Source organism: Symsagittifera roscoffensis, chromosome 3 (genome assembly GCF_963678635.1).
Source record: "Symsagittifera roscoffensis chromosome 3, txSymRosc1.1, whole genome shotgun sequence".
Classification (NCBI taxonomy): Eukaryota; Metazoa; Xenacoelomorpha; order Acoela; family Convolutidae; genus Symsagittifera; species Symsagittifera roscoffensis.
In genome coordinates this window covers 44,896,588-44,912,949 of record NC_087064.1, presented here as the reverse complement: position 1 = coordinate 44,912,949, position 16,362 = coordinate 44,896,588, and the positions used below count along the sequence as shown (strand labels likewise).

Sequence of the window (16,362 nt, the reverse complement as noted above, 5' to 3'; positions counted from 1 at the left end):
TACTTGTTGTATCGCAAGTGGTGCTAAGCTCAGCTTCGCCTCTGTGTAAAAATATATTCCACCCAAGTTTTCACTTTCCTGAGTAATAATCTGCAAAGTTACACTACGCATACACAAGCAAAATTATAACCGATAAAGCCATTGGGAAAAACTGAATGAGTAAAACTTCGAGTCTACAAAATTTTTTAAGTGACGCAAGCCAATTATGACTAATCAACAGTACCAGTCAATTTGAAAAAAAAAGAAATATATAAACTAACAGGTCTCAATTCATAAAGCCGAAGCATTTTAACTAGTGTGCGAAAAAATTAATTAAAACATCCGACCTTGCCCAAATGTGAACCCTCTTATTTTGTTGCTGGTCTCCTTCCCTACCTCTACGCTACAGATCAATAATACCTTGAAGCTTGAGCGCTATTTGCAATATCATAGTCTGTGTTAATATCCTTAGCATTGGCTGTACTTAATAGCTGGTTATTGATCAAAATGAATACATTTTGTCGCAACAATATTTGCGTTGCAACAAAAATTGCGACTTAGTTTGGAAAAAAAGCGTGTAAAAATGCTTGTGTAAAAATAGCGAATTAGAGAACATTTTTTGCGAATCGATTTTTCCCATACGCTTTGCTAAGCAATTTGACCCAAATTTTATTTCCAGGTTTTTGACTAGTGTGTTTGGGATCAAACAGGCAGCGGGATGTTAACTATATCCGTCATATTTATTTGACCGAAAAAATGCGAGCGAAGCGAGCTTACATTTTCAGTTAGTTGTATTATATAGAAGATTCGTCTATCAAAATTAATGAAAACGGGACAAGTGTCAATATTTAACTTTTTATCAGAGCAACCCAATTCGTGCAAATCAGAATAATCATAATATTAATAATCATAATAATGATAAAAATTGACCAACTTCTTTTCCTCTCCAGGATATCCTACTCGATGAGCAGTACTTTTCCTCCAGGCTATTATTTAGCTTTTGCTTTATGTATGTAGCTGGTAAAATAATTCAAATACAATTTCGATATTTTGGACCCCGTTATCTTGCTCACATGCTGTCCAAAAATGAATTTTAACGTGGATTTACCTTTGACTGTGAATGTTTCGTCGTTCATAACAATGCGTCGCAAAATACATAAATATTTAATACAGCTGTTTTCATCATTCAATTAAAAAATCAAATGATATACTTTAGGTTTTCTTCATTCAAATAAATATAGTTTGGGAATTCTTTGGCTAAATGGAGTGTCAGTCAAAAGGAGTCCATACGTCTCCAGATTCAACTAGCACCGTTTTCAGTTCAGTGAAATGTTCAATGGCCGCCAGTCCATTTTCCCGCCCATATCCACTTTCCTTCAGACCCCCGAATGGCACCTCTACTGTGAATGTGTTATAATTGTTAATCCACTGCACTCCCCCCTGCAGACCAGCCACCACTCGGTGACCTCTGGCTAGGTTCTCAGTAAACACTCCACCGGCCAGACCAAACTTGGTCGCATTTGCTCGTTCCAGAACTTCATCTTCAGTGCAAAACTTCAGCACTGACATGACCGGTCCAAAAATTTCTTCCCTCACAGCTTTCATATCATCGCGGCAGTTTAAAAGCACGCATGGTTCCATGAAATAACCTTCGCCAATTTTCATTCGTTTTCCTCCGACAACAACAGCGCCTTCTCTAGCAGCTGAGTCAACGTACGAAAGAACCTTGTCCAAATGCTGCTCGGAAATAAGAGCCCCCATAGTCGTTTGCTCGTCATGCGGGTTACCAACATTAATTTTCTCGACACCTTCACAAATCATATCAACAAATTGATCGTAAATAGACTCTTGGACAAAAACGCGAGTAGCATTGTTGCAAACTTGGCCCTGAGATAAAAAGTTACCCATTAAAGCTGCATTTACGGCATTTTTCATAACTGCGTCTTCGAATATGATCAATGGGGATTTACCTCCCAGCTCTAATGTTACTCTTTTCAATGATTCAGAAGCTATTTTTGAAATGGTTTTTCCTACTGGAACACTTCCCGTGAACGTTATTTTGTTCACGTCCGGATGTTCACACATATACTGGCCAGTTGCGGCCTGGCCTTGAACGACATTCACAGCCCCATCTGGAACGCCAGCCTCTTTCAGAATTTCAGCTAATGTCAAAGTATTGATCGGAGTGAGAGGTGAAGGTTTGAAAACAACAGTATTGCCACATGCTAATGCCGGGGCTAGTTTCCATGCTGCTATTTGAATAGGGTAGTTCCATGCACCAATGGCGCCGACAATTCCTATAGGTTGACGAATAGTGTAGGCCCAGTTGTCCCCACTGAGTTTAATATGCTGCCCGCTTATAGTCGGACTGAGACCGGCAAAATATTCGAAACAGTCAAATGCCGTTTGGATATCCCATTTTGATTCCCAAATAGGCTTTCCGGCATCTACAGTCTCGGCAACTGCCAATTCTTTTGATCTTTCTCGAAGTAGCTTTCCCGTATTTCGAAGTACTTCGGCCTTCTCTAAGCCACTTGTCCGGCTCCACAACTTGAATGCTTGCTGAGCCGCTCTGACAGCGGCATCGACGTCACTTTTACTGGACTCATCAATTTGACACAAAATTGACCCGGTTGAGGGTTCGAAGAGGTAAAATGATTCATGACCGGTTGGTGCTACAGGTGTGCCGTTTATGAAGTTCCACTTGCGTGACTGGAGATTCAAGTTCATGGCCTGGCACGATACATTTTGTTGGGATAACTTTACAAATTTGAATAAACGCGACATTCAAACTGCCTGTTTTCAAATGTTTTTGTTAAATACTTTTTTTTTACATTTTTCAACTCTAAAACAACAAAAAAGAAATTTTCAATGAAAGTGCATTCAGATGATGTCCTTTATCATGAACTACCGTATCATGAATTATCGTATCAGCACTATCGTAGCAAAAACTGACAACTCGTATATACTGATTATCTAGCTTTGTGAATTATCGGTTTCCCTTCTTCTTATTGGGCTTTCATCGTTCAGCAGGAGATCATAGATAAATTTGTTCCAAGTTGAGCAATAATCCAACAAAAAGAAAACTTATCCTTGAACGAATGCCAACTTGAGCTAGCGCAGGGGGTAACTCAACCTGTTGAAGCACCGCTAAAAATCCTATTCATGCAGACCTGGATGGTCTATCTATGTAAGAGACCCAGGAAAAAATATATAAATTAATAATTAGAATTTCGCACTCTTATGCTTCACTAATCTTATTATTATCTTTTTTAGGGAATATATTGAATTATATGTATATGTATCGACGTCAGTGAATATCATATATACTGAATATCATATATATTTCAGGCAAAAAGAAATTTAATTGCTTTAATTCAATTAAAACGATATTATGTTTTTTCGAGTGTACGCTTTATGATTTTTAAAAATATCACATGCTTTTTACGAAAGCAATTTGTGATGTAGTCGCAATCAATCTGACAAGTATCTCTTATTTTATGCATCAGGTTGTCTATGGACTGTTCAGGCTCAACTAAAACTTTTTTAAATGACATTCATAATTGAAACTAACTAGAGAATTATATTGCGTCCGCCCGTATTCGCAGAAATAAATTTTTTGTCATTTCGTGTTTATTTTCTTGTTGTTAGTGAATTTGTTATTTCGTGTTTATTTTTTGTTGTTGGTAATGTTTGTGGTATCAAGTGATTTGAAACACAATTGAAATTTTTTGCCAATTTTCGTGTTTGTTTTATTACTCTAATGAGTGATTTCAATAGTTCGCATAGGTGTAACTTATCGATTGAAAAAATTCATTGTGTTTTTCTTGTTGTTCTTACATCGTGTTTTTGAGGCAAAACGCAAATCGAATAAAAACATTTTGATGTACTTGCAGGCTTTTTAAAGCGGTTTTATTGGCAACTCCGTATACTAAAATACCATACTTTTATATTGGTTGTATAAGCTGCTTGTAAATTCGAATTCGAACAGATGAGTTGAAAACTGTCTTATTTGATTTTGAAAAAGCAGAAAAAAAATACATTTTTTTCTTACTGTTTCAATTTGTTGGTTGAAGGTAAAATTATGCTCCACTTTTTATTTAACTGCACTTTTTATTTCTAACTTGTTTTGAATTTAGGTAACACTTCAATGTTTTAAGCCTATTAGTACCCATTAATTGTGTCCCTCTTTCGTTTATTGTGAGTAAATTATTTTCCATCCACTCTGATATTAACTCCAAATCTTTTTAAAATTCTGTAGTTTCGTTAAGTGTTTTGAAAATGTTAGCGTCATAAAAAAAATCACTGTGCTGTGATATGATGGAAAGATTATAGATATTAACCAAAACAGCAGGGAACAAAAACAGAACCTAGAGGTACTCCAAAATAAGGCTTCTGTTGTTAAATTTTTATTTGAATGAAAGACATACTGTTTCCTACTGGTGAGGTAATATTTCAAGAAACTAAGAGGAACGACTCTCAGCGCGTAAAGGCGACACTTATAAAGAGTGTTATTGTCAACAGCATCGAAAGCTCTAGATAGATCTAAGATCGTGCAGTGCGCCAATAAGTAGTCGGTATTTTTGCTTTCAATAAAAACTTCTAAATTGTTGCCAAATCCGAACTGTTCATTGCTCAAAACGTCAAACTAATTTAAAAAATGATTATTCTTCTCGCTTAAACTCGCCAGTTTTCATTCCTTCACCAATTTTCATTCGTTTTCCCCCCGAAAACAACAGCGCCTTCTCTAGCAGCCGAGTCAATGTCAGAAAGAACCTTATCCAAATGCTGCTCGGAAATAAGAGCTCCCATAGTCGTTTGCTCGTCATGCGGGTTACCAACATTAAGCAATTGCTTTATTGTGCCATACACTTGCTGTTCATCAATTTGTGACAGGAAGAAAGAACTCCTATTAGTTATAATTGTAGAAAAATCACTCTTCTTTGAAATCCAGATGACAACTCTTAAGAGACAGAAAAAATTGTTGGTAAGAAATTTTGAAAAATTGTTGGAAAAAATTACTTCAAAAAATAACTTGACAAAAGTTGAAAAATTACAGCTACAAAAACTTCATATTTGTATCAGATGAAGTTCACAAACATCCCTTAAGGAATTGAAATCATTTATCGAGCGGCAACAAAGCGACAAACTCTGGGTCAAAACCTTCTGAGCCTAAAACATAATTTGTCAAAAAATTTCATTACTTTTAAAAGTTTTTACGACCCATACAAACCGAAACACATAATGCAAAGAGATATATTTTACCCTCAAATTTACGCAAAATAAGTTGACTGAGTCTGAAATGATATGACATAAACTGAAACTGTTTGAATATTCAAAAAAAAAGAAAAAACTCAAAATCAGACCTGCTAAACTTACAAATTTTCAGTAAAAGCAGAATATTTCAGTTCCAGTTGTAGTAAAAACTATCTAAATTGGAACAAAACCCATGTTTCAAAAAGTTATAAAAAACCTACCAGATTTTTAAAAATGGAGTTTAAAACAAACGGACATTGAACCGATTATTTGCTTAGTAGTTCATAGAAACATTCCAAATCGAACGGCACACCCGTTAAAGCATGGCTGTTTGTTTGCAGTAAAGTACAAAATCAATTTATTTCAAATTAGTTTTTTACTTATTATGGTAAAATACATTGCGACAATGTTTTGCATGCTGAAATGCTAACTTGTCGTCTGCGACCAATTTGTGCCTCACCCATCAAGTTCAAACTTTATTTTATTTAGTACAAGAGAAGACTCAGTCTCACAGGAAGCTTATACAAAAGATGCGGTGATATGTTACAATAGGTGGTAATTTTGAGTTAAGTTCGTGCATGTACTAAATTTGAGAACTATGTTTCATTCTATATTCCTTTCATTTTCAATCAATTGTACTTGCTAAGATAGTTTTTGTAAAGTTAAAAAGAAGTGTAAAACTTTAATTTTTAAATAAAATTTCATGAGGCAAAGTAATGTATACTTTGCCACATGAAAATTTATTTTAAAATTAAAGTTTTACACTTTTTTGCCAAATATATGGCTTTTGAAATAAATTATAACTACTGTTCAGGGTATAACAAAAAGCGATCCAGCTATTTAACTTGAACCTGTCACCTATTGTAATATATCACCAGATATGATTTGTCTGCAGATGAAAAGCACAAATAATTCCAACAAGAAGTCCCAGCTAGTTGACACCATTTCGCAGACTAAATCAGCTATCAAAACGAAACACAGGAAGTCTATTCCAATTTATCAACAGTATAGAAACACTTTTGAACATCTACAGCAACGGTGTCAACATTCTACCGACGAGTAACCTGTTTGATATCAGAAAACAAAAACTCCCGAAAGCCTTTTTATAATAATTTTAACAGTGGTTTCTGCGATTTGCAGAGAATCTATGAAAGTTATTCTAAGCTTGACCAAGCATAGTCAGTCTTTGTTTCGACCATTGAAAATGGGGAGGAACTTCTTTGCATTTGGCTGTTTTAGTTTTTTCTGTTTTCCACGCAAAATCAGGTGCCACAAATAATGATTGGATTGGGTTGAGTGATATGTCAAATTAAAGCCCTTTTAGTCGTGATTCGAACCACATTTAAGAAATTCCAAAATTTTTTCCCAGTGTTGAGAAAAACTGGTTTCAGATTTTTGATTTTTTGTTTAATTCGAGCGATTTAAGCAAGCGAGCAAGCTTACAACAGCTTAAATAGAAGAAATTTAAAACTTAAGCACTTAAAACTTACCTTTAAGCAATTAAAATTAATTGTTGGAGTTTGGTAGATCCATTTTCTGATTTTTTTTTATTTTTGTTATTCTAGTCAATTTTTGAAAAAAAAAATGTTTGTGTCTTATTTGCCTGTATTACTATGAATGTCAAATATGCTTAAAATATAGTTTTACATCAGACTTTTTATCAACCCACGCAGAAACACTTCTTTAAAAAGTTTTGAAAAAAACTTCTATAGTTTTGTTTAAAGATTATGGTTGGAACATTATGTGCTCTTTACACAGTAACCGGCTATCCTTGTTCTTATTTCCCCACATTCCAGACTTAATAATTTTGATGAGTGAAGCTCTTTTTTGCAACTAGAACTTTCCCGCGGTACCACTATTGCAACCGGAATCTGTGAGGCTGTGTAGACCTGAAGCTTGATGTCAAGTAAGCCATTATCTTTAAAACACCAAAGAAAAGACTTCAAAGGATATTTTTGAAGATTGCGAAGACTTTTCTTCAAAAAGGCGGTATATCAACTTGTTTAAAAGTACCTAGACTTTTATTATGTCTCAAGTAGTTGGTTCACTTCATTTTCCGGAAGATCTTGTATCTTCAATTGTTTGATTGATGTCGTCTGAAAGCTCCCTGCTTCGATAAATTTCACACAGAGGACGCAAAGATTCGCATGACTTGAGATATATCACAAACATAGCATGACAAGCTAGCTAACATGAACTGAAAGGAAAGATACTAAGACAAAAATATTCTTGGAAAAAAAATTGTCAAAAAAACTAGATCTGCCCGACAGGACTGTTTGGCAACAAACGACATAGGACATGCTGAAGTTTTTTCAATTAATACAATAAAGTTTCAATACACTTTTTTGAGGCTGTGAAGTTGCTTTGATTTTGAATAGCAATTTTGGAGTTTTGAATGTGTGTTGCTTTGAGCCGTTGCTTATAGATAAAGCTAGGTGTAAACATAATTTTGAAAAAAAAACCTCAAAAAAGACTGCGAACAGCGTTGAATTAAGCTTTGAAACGAAGTATACTAACTGATAGTCAAAACGACAATGCTTGGGAAGACGCCTGTTGACTAAGAAAAAAGTTTGTTGCCCTATATATAATTTGAGACATAGAAAAAAAAAACATTTTACCACATGACGTTTTGAGCTCCCTATAGATTCACACATACATAATTATCTATTTTCACATTTCCAACGACAAAATATGAGTCTCTTTTCATAAAGTAAGGTGCTAGTAAATTCTATGCTGTTGTTTTTGTTGAAACTTTATACTTTGAAATGATTTGGAGAAATAAAAAAATTCTTTCTCAAAAATCTGCAGCCTCCAAGATGAGTTTTAAATCCGCTCCCGTTCTCGGTGTGATCAGATTGATTGGACTACGACTACCCTTCTGCATGTGGTGACATAGAGTGTCCAGATACGTACGGGTACCAATCTACTAAAAAGTAGTCCCGGACTCTTATTTGAGATGCCCCAGACGGGAAAAATGACTCTCGAAGTGACTCAAAGATTCAACCAAACAGTAAATTGGCTCATTAACGCGAGGCAAGTGAAAGTAATTAGCGGAGACTGTGGATTCATGGTCAACTTCCAATCCGTCGCTCTCAGAATTCTAAAGAAGCAGCCAGTTTGCATGGTCATGAGGTCCCTCCTTCAACTCAACTTCATCCAAGCTACCATCTCCCCAACGAAGTGATCATGGTCATGACGGCTAATGGAGTGGCTCTCGAGAACATGTCAGCCGCATTCGAGAAAGCGTGTGACTTCTTATTTGTGGACCGACCTTCGAATCAAGATTCGAGAAATTCTGTGGCTTCTCATTTGTCGACCCTAGAATAAAGATTCGAGAAAGCGTGTGGCTTCTCATTTGTCGACCTTGAATCAAGATTCGAGAAAGCGTGTGGCTTCTCATTTGTCGACCCTAGAATCAAGATTCGAGAAAGCGTGTGGCTTCTCATTTGTCGACCTTGAATCAAGATTCGAGAAATCCTGTGGCTTCTCATTTTCGACCCTAGAATCAAGATTCGAGAAAGCGTGTGGCTTCTCATTTGTCGACCCTAGAATCAAGATTCGGGAAAGCGTGTGGCTTCTCATTTTCGACCCTAGAATCATGATTCGAGAAAGCGTGTGGCTTCTCATTTGTCGACCCTAGAATCAAGATTTGAGAAAGCGTGTGGCTTCTCATTTGTCGACCTTGAATCAAGATTCGAGAAATCCTGTGGCTTCTCATTTTCGACCCTAGAATCAAGATTCGAGAAAGCGTGTGGCTTCTCATTTGTCGACCCTAGAATCAAGATTCGAGAACTCCTGTGGCTTCTCATTTTCGACCCTAAAATCAAGATTCGAGAAAGCGTGTGGCTTCTCATTTGTCGACCCTAGAATCAAGATTCGAGAAAGCGTGTGGCTTCTCATTTGTCGACCCTAGAATCAAGATTCGAGAAAGCGTGTGGCTTCTCATTTGTCGACCCTAGAATCAAGATTCGAGAAATCTTGTGGCTTCTCACTTTCGACCCTAGAAACAAGATTCGAGAAAGCGTGTGGCTTCTCATTTGTCGACCCTAGAATCAAGATTCGAGAAAGCGTGTGGCTTCTCAATTGTCGACCCTAGAATCAAGATTCGAGAAAGCGTGTGGCTTCTCATTTGTCGACCCTAGGATCAAGATTCGAGAAAGCGTGTGGATTCTCATTTGTCGACCCTAGAATCAAGATTCGAGAAAGCGTGTGGCTTCTCATTTGTCGACCCTAGAATTAAGATTCGAGAAATCCTGTGGCTTCTCATTTTCGACCCTAGAATCAAGATTCGAGAAAGCGTGTGGCTTCTCATTTGTCGACCCTAGAATCAAGATTCGAGAAAGCGTGTGGCTTCTCATTTGTCGACCTTGAATCAAGATTCGAGAAATTTGTTGTTTTTGTTGAAAATTTATACTTTGAAATGATTTGGAGAAATAAAAAAATTCTTTCTCAAAAATCTGCAGCCTCCAACATGAGTTTTAAATCTGCTCCCGTTCTCGGTGTGATCAGATTGATTGGACTACGACTACCCTTCTGCATGTGGTGACATAGAGTGTCCAGATACGTACGGGTACCAATCTACTAAAAAGTAGTCCCGGACTCTTATTTGAGATGCCCCAGACGGGAAAAATGACTCTCGAAGTGACTCAAAGATTCAACCAAACAGTAAATTGGCTCATTAACGCGAGGCAAGTGAAAGTTATTAGCGGAGACTGTGGATTCATGGTCAACTTCCAATCCGTCGCTCTCAGAATTCTTAAGAAGCAGCCAGTTTGCATGGTCATGAGGTCCCTCCTTCAACTCAACTTCATCCAAGCTACCATCTCCCCAACGAAGTGATCATGGTCGTGACGGCTAATGGAGTGGCTCTCGAGAACTTGTCAGCCGCATTCGAGAAAGCGTGTGACTTCTTATTTGTGGACCGACCTTCGAATCAAGATTCGATAAATTCTGTGGCTTCTCATTTGTCGACCCTAGAATAAAGATTCGAGAAAGCGTGTGGCTTCTCATTTGTCGACCTTGAATCAAGATTCGAGAAATCCTGTGGCTTCTCATTTTCGACCCTAGAATCAAGATTCGAGAAAGCGTGTGGCTTCTCATTTGTCGACCCTAGAATCAAGATTCGAGAAAGCGTGTGGCTTCTCATTTTCGACCCTAGAATCATGATTCGAGAAAGCGTGTGGCTTCTCATTTGTCGACCCTAGAATCAAGATTCGAGAAAGCGTGTGGCTTCTCATTTGTCGACCTTGAATCAAGATTCGAGAAATCCTGTGGCTTCTCATTTTCGACCCTAGAATCAAGATTCGAGAAAGCGTGTGGCTTCTCATTTGTCGACCCTAGAATCAAGATTCGAGAAATTCTGTGGCTTCTCATTTTCGACCCTAGAATCAAGATTCGAGAAAGCGTGTGGCTTCTCATTTGTCGACCCTACAATCAAGATTCGAGAAAGCGTGTGGCTTCTCATTTGTCGACCCTAGAATCAAGATTCGAGAAAGCGTGTGGCTTCTCATTTGTCGACCCTAGAATCAAGATTCGAGAAATCCTGTGGCTTCTCACTTTCGACCCTAGAATCAAGATTCGAGAAAGCGTGTGGCTTCTCATTTGTCGACCCTAGAATCAAGATTTGAGAAAGCGTGTGGCTTCTCAATTGTCGACCCTAGAATCAAGATTCGAGAAAGCGTGTTGCTTCTCATTTGTCGACCCTAGAATCAAGATTCGAGAAAGCGTGTGGCTTCTCATTTGTCGACCCTAGAATTAAGATTCGAGAAATCCTGTGGCTTCTCATTTTCGACCCTAGAATCAAGATTCGAGAGAGCGTGTGGCTTCTCATTTGTCGACCCTAGAATCAAGATTCGAGAAAGCGTGTTGCTTCTCATTTGTCGACCTTGAATCAAGATTCGAGAAATCCTGTGGCTTCTCATTTTCGACCCTAGAATCAAGATTCGAGAAAGCGTGTGGCTTCTCATTTGTCGACCTTGAATCAAGATTCGAGAAAGCGTGTGACTTCTCATTTGTCGACCTTGAATCAAGATTCGAGAAATCCTGTGGCTTCTCATTTTCGACCCTAGAATCAAGATCGAGAGAGAACTCCCGTTGTGAAAAAGTTTCCAGATTCCAGGCGGTTGAACTTGACCAGAAGATGGACACAATAAAAGCGACCAGGAAGCTCAATCAGGAATAGTGAAACTCGTGAACGATACGATACCATCAAGAAAAACCTGAAGGCCAAAGCAAGTTTACTTACGTGTACTGAGTTGGCCCCATGCGCAAACCCATTCGAGAGTGTTCGGGATTCCCTTCGTGAATGAGCCGAGGTATGGCAAGCAGGGCTGGCATCCGGTTTGGGATGGTGTACAGCAGGAGTACGAACAATTATTAGTCTGCTACAAACTCATAAACTGATAAATTCAAATCCATTGCAGGTGGTGGTCTAGTTATATACCCATATATCATACAAATATAAACTCAAGGAACTTCAAAAAAATTGGCCTTTCTAAATGACGTTGATATCCGGACATTTGTCTAAAACCGATTTGTCATGTGATGACTCGTGCTTCTAGTACTACGCAGTTCCTAGTATTGCTGATTTTGAGCTCGAAAAATTAACTTGATAACACAGACTTCGGAACAAGAAATAAACATGAATAAATAAATCGAAGCCCAGGAATGTAGAAAAAACTCAGACGGGCCGCGAAGTTAGAAATATGCCAATGCACTCAAGGAGATGATTGAACTTTTTCTGAATATTTTGGAGTTTTCAGTTTAAAAAAAAAATGTATATTTTATCATGACTTTTCAATTCTCAAAAAATTGGTATGATTTTTCTTGATAACACCAAACCAACACAGTGATAAAGAAAGCTCTTTTCCTGCGAAAAACAAAAATTTTAGAATTAAAAAGCATTCAATTTTTTAGCGCCATTTGCAGTTTTACTCGAGAGCATACTTTTACTTTCATTGAGAAGACGAGTTTGAACTGAGTTCGAAATGGAATCAGAAATCAAATCTCGGAAAAATAAATTTGACCGTGAACAAATTTGAAGACTTTTTACTGAAACAAAAAAGAGAAAGAAACCACCCAGCCTAAAAAATTCGCAACTACATTTATCGAAAGTTAATCGAAAATTTCATCAGAACAAAAAATATCCACAGAGGCGAAGCCTCGCTTCACAAACACTAGTGAGAACACGGCAAAAAGCAGCCCTAGAGTTCTAAAAAGTGCAAAACAAAAAGTCAAAAAAAGCCTCGAATTAGCAAAAATTCGGCAACGTCTCTGATTTGAGCCTACGACATACTGCGACCTAGAAATGATCCGTCTCACGCACTAACCACTGAGCCACAGACGCAATTTCTTTCTCAAACACTAGCCAAGAAAAAAGCAGAGAAAAGATGCTATGAAAATTCCAATGCTACAGATCGTGATTATAGCAAAAAGGCACAAAGTGAAATTTTTAAATGAACACCTTTTATTTGCGAGTTGTTACAAAAAAAAGAAGTTTTGAACTAAAACACTGGCTGCTCGCTAGCGTAAAATAAAGAATCTAACTTCAGTTGAAAATCAGGAATACAAGTTATGTTACTTTAAAAAGTTGTGAATCATTGTATGCGAGGTCCGTATATCAACACTATATGAGTTAAAAAAGTAATCATTATAATTTCCAAGAAATTGATTCTTTCTGATTAGTAGCAAGCCTGATGAAATTGGAACATAGACTTCTTTCAGGTTAACAACTTGTTTCACTAAATCAGTTGGATCATTGGTTACAGCAGTGCATTACATCAACAGGCTTTAAGCTTTAAGCAGATTCAAGCTATTATTACTAAAATTGATAGTCATTTTGATATAATTTGTTATTTGCGAACTTGAGAGCTCTTTTCATTTTGTATAAGTTCCTGTTTTTTTAAATTTCGCCTGAAAAATTCAATTGGCTGAAAACGCCAAAACTAAGTTCCTGTTTTTTTAAATTTCGCCTGAAAAATTCAATTGGGTAATAACGCCAACACTACTTGAAAGGACACCAATTGGGTCAAAGAAATTGTGATAAAAAATTTTGAGCTTTCAAAAAGTTTCAAACTCGAAATTCTAAGTCACTTAAAACACATACACACACCCATAGGAAAATTTTCTGCCACACAATGACGCAATATGAGACAACTAAGCCACTCTGTCATAACCGAATCCTTGTAGCCGAAACAATCAATTATAACAGAGTTGGTAAATTTAAAACCAACATGAATGAAAACTTCAGAAAGAAGATGTGTCTTAAATGCAGACATTCACAAAAAAAACACAAGTTCTCAAATAATAAATGCTGCCATTCTCAAAATAGGAGTCAATGGTCATCGCAACTGCGTTATACTGCTAATCGCTCTTAAGTTAACTCATACTTTAATTGCAAATACCAGTCAGCAATGAATGCCCTTTCTTATCCCTTTATTAGCCTAATTGTTGTGATAAACTTATTAAATAGTTTCAGATACTTGAAATGTTTACCGGGGTAGCAATGGTTGCCCCGCGATAAAATGTCCGACAGAAGATATCACTTGCTCAAGACATCATCTTCAAAAAATCTCCTGATTGCGGATTCTCAAGCACGCCATCTTGATTTTCCAAATTTCAATATCTTGTCCCTACCTGGGGCCCGAATTGGTGCGGTCCAAAACTTCTTACTCGAGAAAGACAAATTCAACATCATCGCTCTGCTCATCGGCGGAAACGACGCCTTCAACGGAAAAGACCCCTCCAGTATACCTGCAGGCGACATTGCTGAAGAACTGTCGAAGCTAGCCGAGGAGCTGTGTGAACGAGCCAAAAAAGTTTTCGTCATCGGAATCCCTCATCGTAGTGAGAACCGAGCTCGATCTGCAAAAATAAACGAATTCCTAAGAAAGATAAAAGGAACTTGGAAGTTTAGAGGAGTGAGTGAAAAAATCCACAGCTCATATCATTTGAAAACTGACGAAGTGCACCTCAGTGAAGAAGGTCTGAAGGGCATTAAAAGTATTCTCAAGAATAAAATCTTATACGATAAACATTCGAACATCTGCAATACAGAAGGACATCTGGTATATTACGAGTGTCGTTTCAAGAACTGTCAGTGCCCCTATTAACATAAGTAGAAATAGTGAACCGCAGGCCTCCCCTTTTCGGGAACCACCAGGTTTGTCTATTTCTTCTTTTTCCCCTGAGTGAGCCACAGGCCTCCCCTTTTCGGGAAACACCAGGTTTAACTGTTTTTCTATCCATAGTATAAGCAAAAATGGGCAAAAACTGCAAAACATTTAAAAGAGGCTTTGCCGGCAACGAGAAAACATACACTTGTGTCGCATGCAACGCTCAAATGCATTTGGAACCAACTTGTGTTGGGTTGTCTCTAGTGGCCATAAATGGAATAAAAGAACTAGGGCCGAATGTCATGTTGCTTTGTAATACTTGTGTGCAAAATAATGAACGAGACAACTTTATAAGATGCAAAACCCTGGCCAACATAGACAAGAAGCTCTCAAACATTGATGTAACTGAAAGCCTTAAAAGCATGGAAAGAAGACTTACCGATTTAGTAGATCAAAAAATTGGAAATGCAATGAAAACGACATGCGATAAAGTGGAAAAAACTTATAGTGCCGTTGTAGCTGCTGAAACCACCACCCGGATAAATCAAGCACAAACCACTCAACATGCTGCCAGATCTAACTCTGATCACAACATAAATCAAAGTTTTTAGGATACAAGGGGTCAAAGAGGACCCTGAGAAAACAAAAGGAGAAAACCTTGTCCCAACAAATGACGAAGTAAACGAAATACTAGACATAATTGGAGTGAAGCCGAAAATAATAGAACTAAAACGACTGGGAAAATTTGATCGTAATCGAATGAAGCCAAGAACACTGCTGGTAACTGTACCTAGCGAACATGAAGCACGACTAGTACTAGCAAAAAGCCGAGAAAAGCGAGAACAATTGGTCGAAAAAGAGGTCTACCTGCTACCAGCATTGACCAAAGAGAGTGCAATTAAAGAGAACGAAATCCTTAAGAAACGAAGACAACTACTAGATGAAGGCGTTCCTCGCGAAAAGCTGAAAATAAGGAATCTAGAATTGTTCAATGATGGTGTGAAAGTAACTATTGACACTGAAGTTCAGGAACCCCAGCATTGACTAGGATTCCTCAACATTCTGCAACTAAATACTAGAAGCCTAATCAACATAGAGAGAAGAACTAAGCTAGCAAATGCAATTGCAGTTGGAAATTTTAATGTCATATGCTTAAGCGAAACTTGGCTTAACGAGAATATTCAATCATCAGAGCTTTTTCTAAGTGAATATAACATCTATAGATCTGAAAGAGCTATTGTGAGTGGTAAAAACTGTCACGGAGGCAGCCTAAAAGCTGTCAAGAATAGTCTAATTACCGAGGACTTATCCACCAAACATGACATTCCTGATTCATGTGTGCTATGTAGTATAAAACTTCATCAAACTGAAATGATAATTGGCTCATTCTACAATCCGCCAAAAAACAGTAATTACAGATACAAAGTGCATGAATTTGAACAACTGATCAAAGCCATTCCTAAAAACAAACCGCTTCTCTTATGTGGGGATTTAAATTTCCCAGAAACAAACTGGAACACCCTCACCAGTACTGACGAGGAAGAAAACCAAATACTGCAAATTTTTGAAAATGGACTCTTTAGGCAGGCGATAGATTTCCCAACATGTGTGAAGAACATACTAGACGTAGCCTTTTATCGGAATTGCTATACAAGTGCCGAACAAGATTTTAACGTTTCCAAGATTTATGACTGCTCAGATCACAATGCCATAATGTTGTCTATTGAATGCACGGTATCAGAGCCGAAACCATACTTGGAAAATTTTAGAAGTTTTGGAAATGCCGATTTTGAAGGAATAAACAATTTTATAAACGAGAACCCATTTGAACCAGTATGCCACACAAACATTATTAAAATGCATGAGGAGTACACCCAATATTTGGATGAAATCATTAAGAGTTTTGTGCCTCTCAGAACAAGACATAGGAAATCACTTCCACCTTGGATAACAAGTAGCACTTCAAATTTGATCAAAAAGTTACAAACAAAACGGCAATCATGTATACTCAAAC

At 37.5% G+C, this 16,362-nt stretch overlaps 1 protein-coding gene across 1 annotated transcript; it reads right to left on the bottom strand.

Annotated features, from left to right (window-relative positions):
* Positions 1–831: 831 nt before the first annotated feature.
* On the bottom strand, positions 832–2,821 carry LOC134841883 (4-trimethylaminobutyraldehyde dehydrogenase-like). Its single transcript, XM_063857946.1, has one exon. It carries the CDS (start codon positions 2,764–2,766, stop codon positions 1,249–1,251), a length of 1,518 nt encoding a protein of 505 aa, XP_063714016.1. The 5' UTR covers positions 2,767–2,821; the 3' UTR covers positions 832–1,248.
* Between the last annotated feature and the right edge of the window lie 13,541 nt (positions 2,822–16,362).

Bases quoted from the DNA above. Each gene is read 5' to 3' on its own strand.
- LOC134841883 (XM_063857946.1), bottom strand. From the start codon at position 2,766: ATGTCGCGTTTATTCAAATTTGTAAAGTTATCCCAACAAAATGTATCG.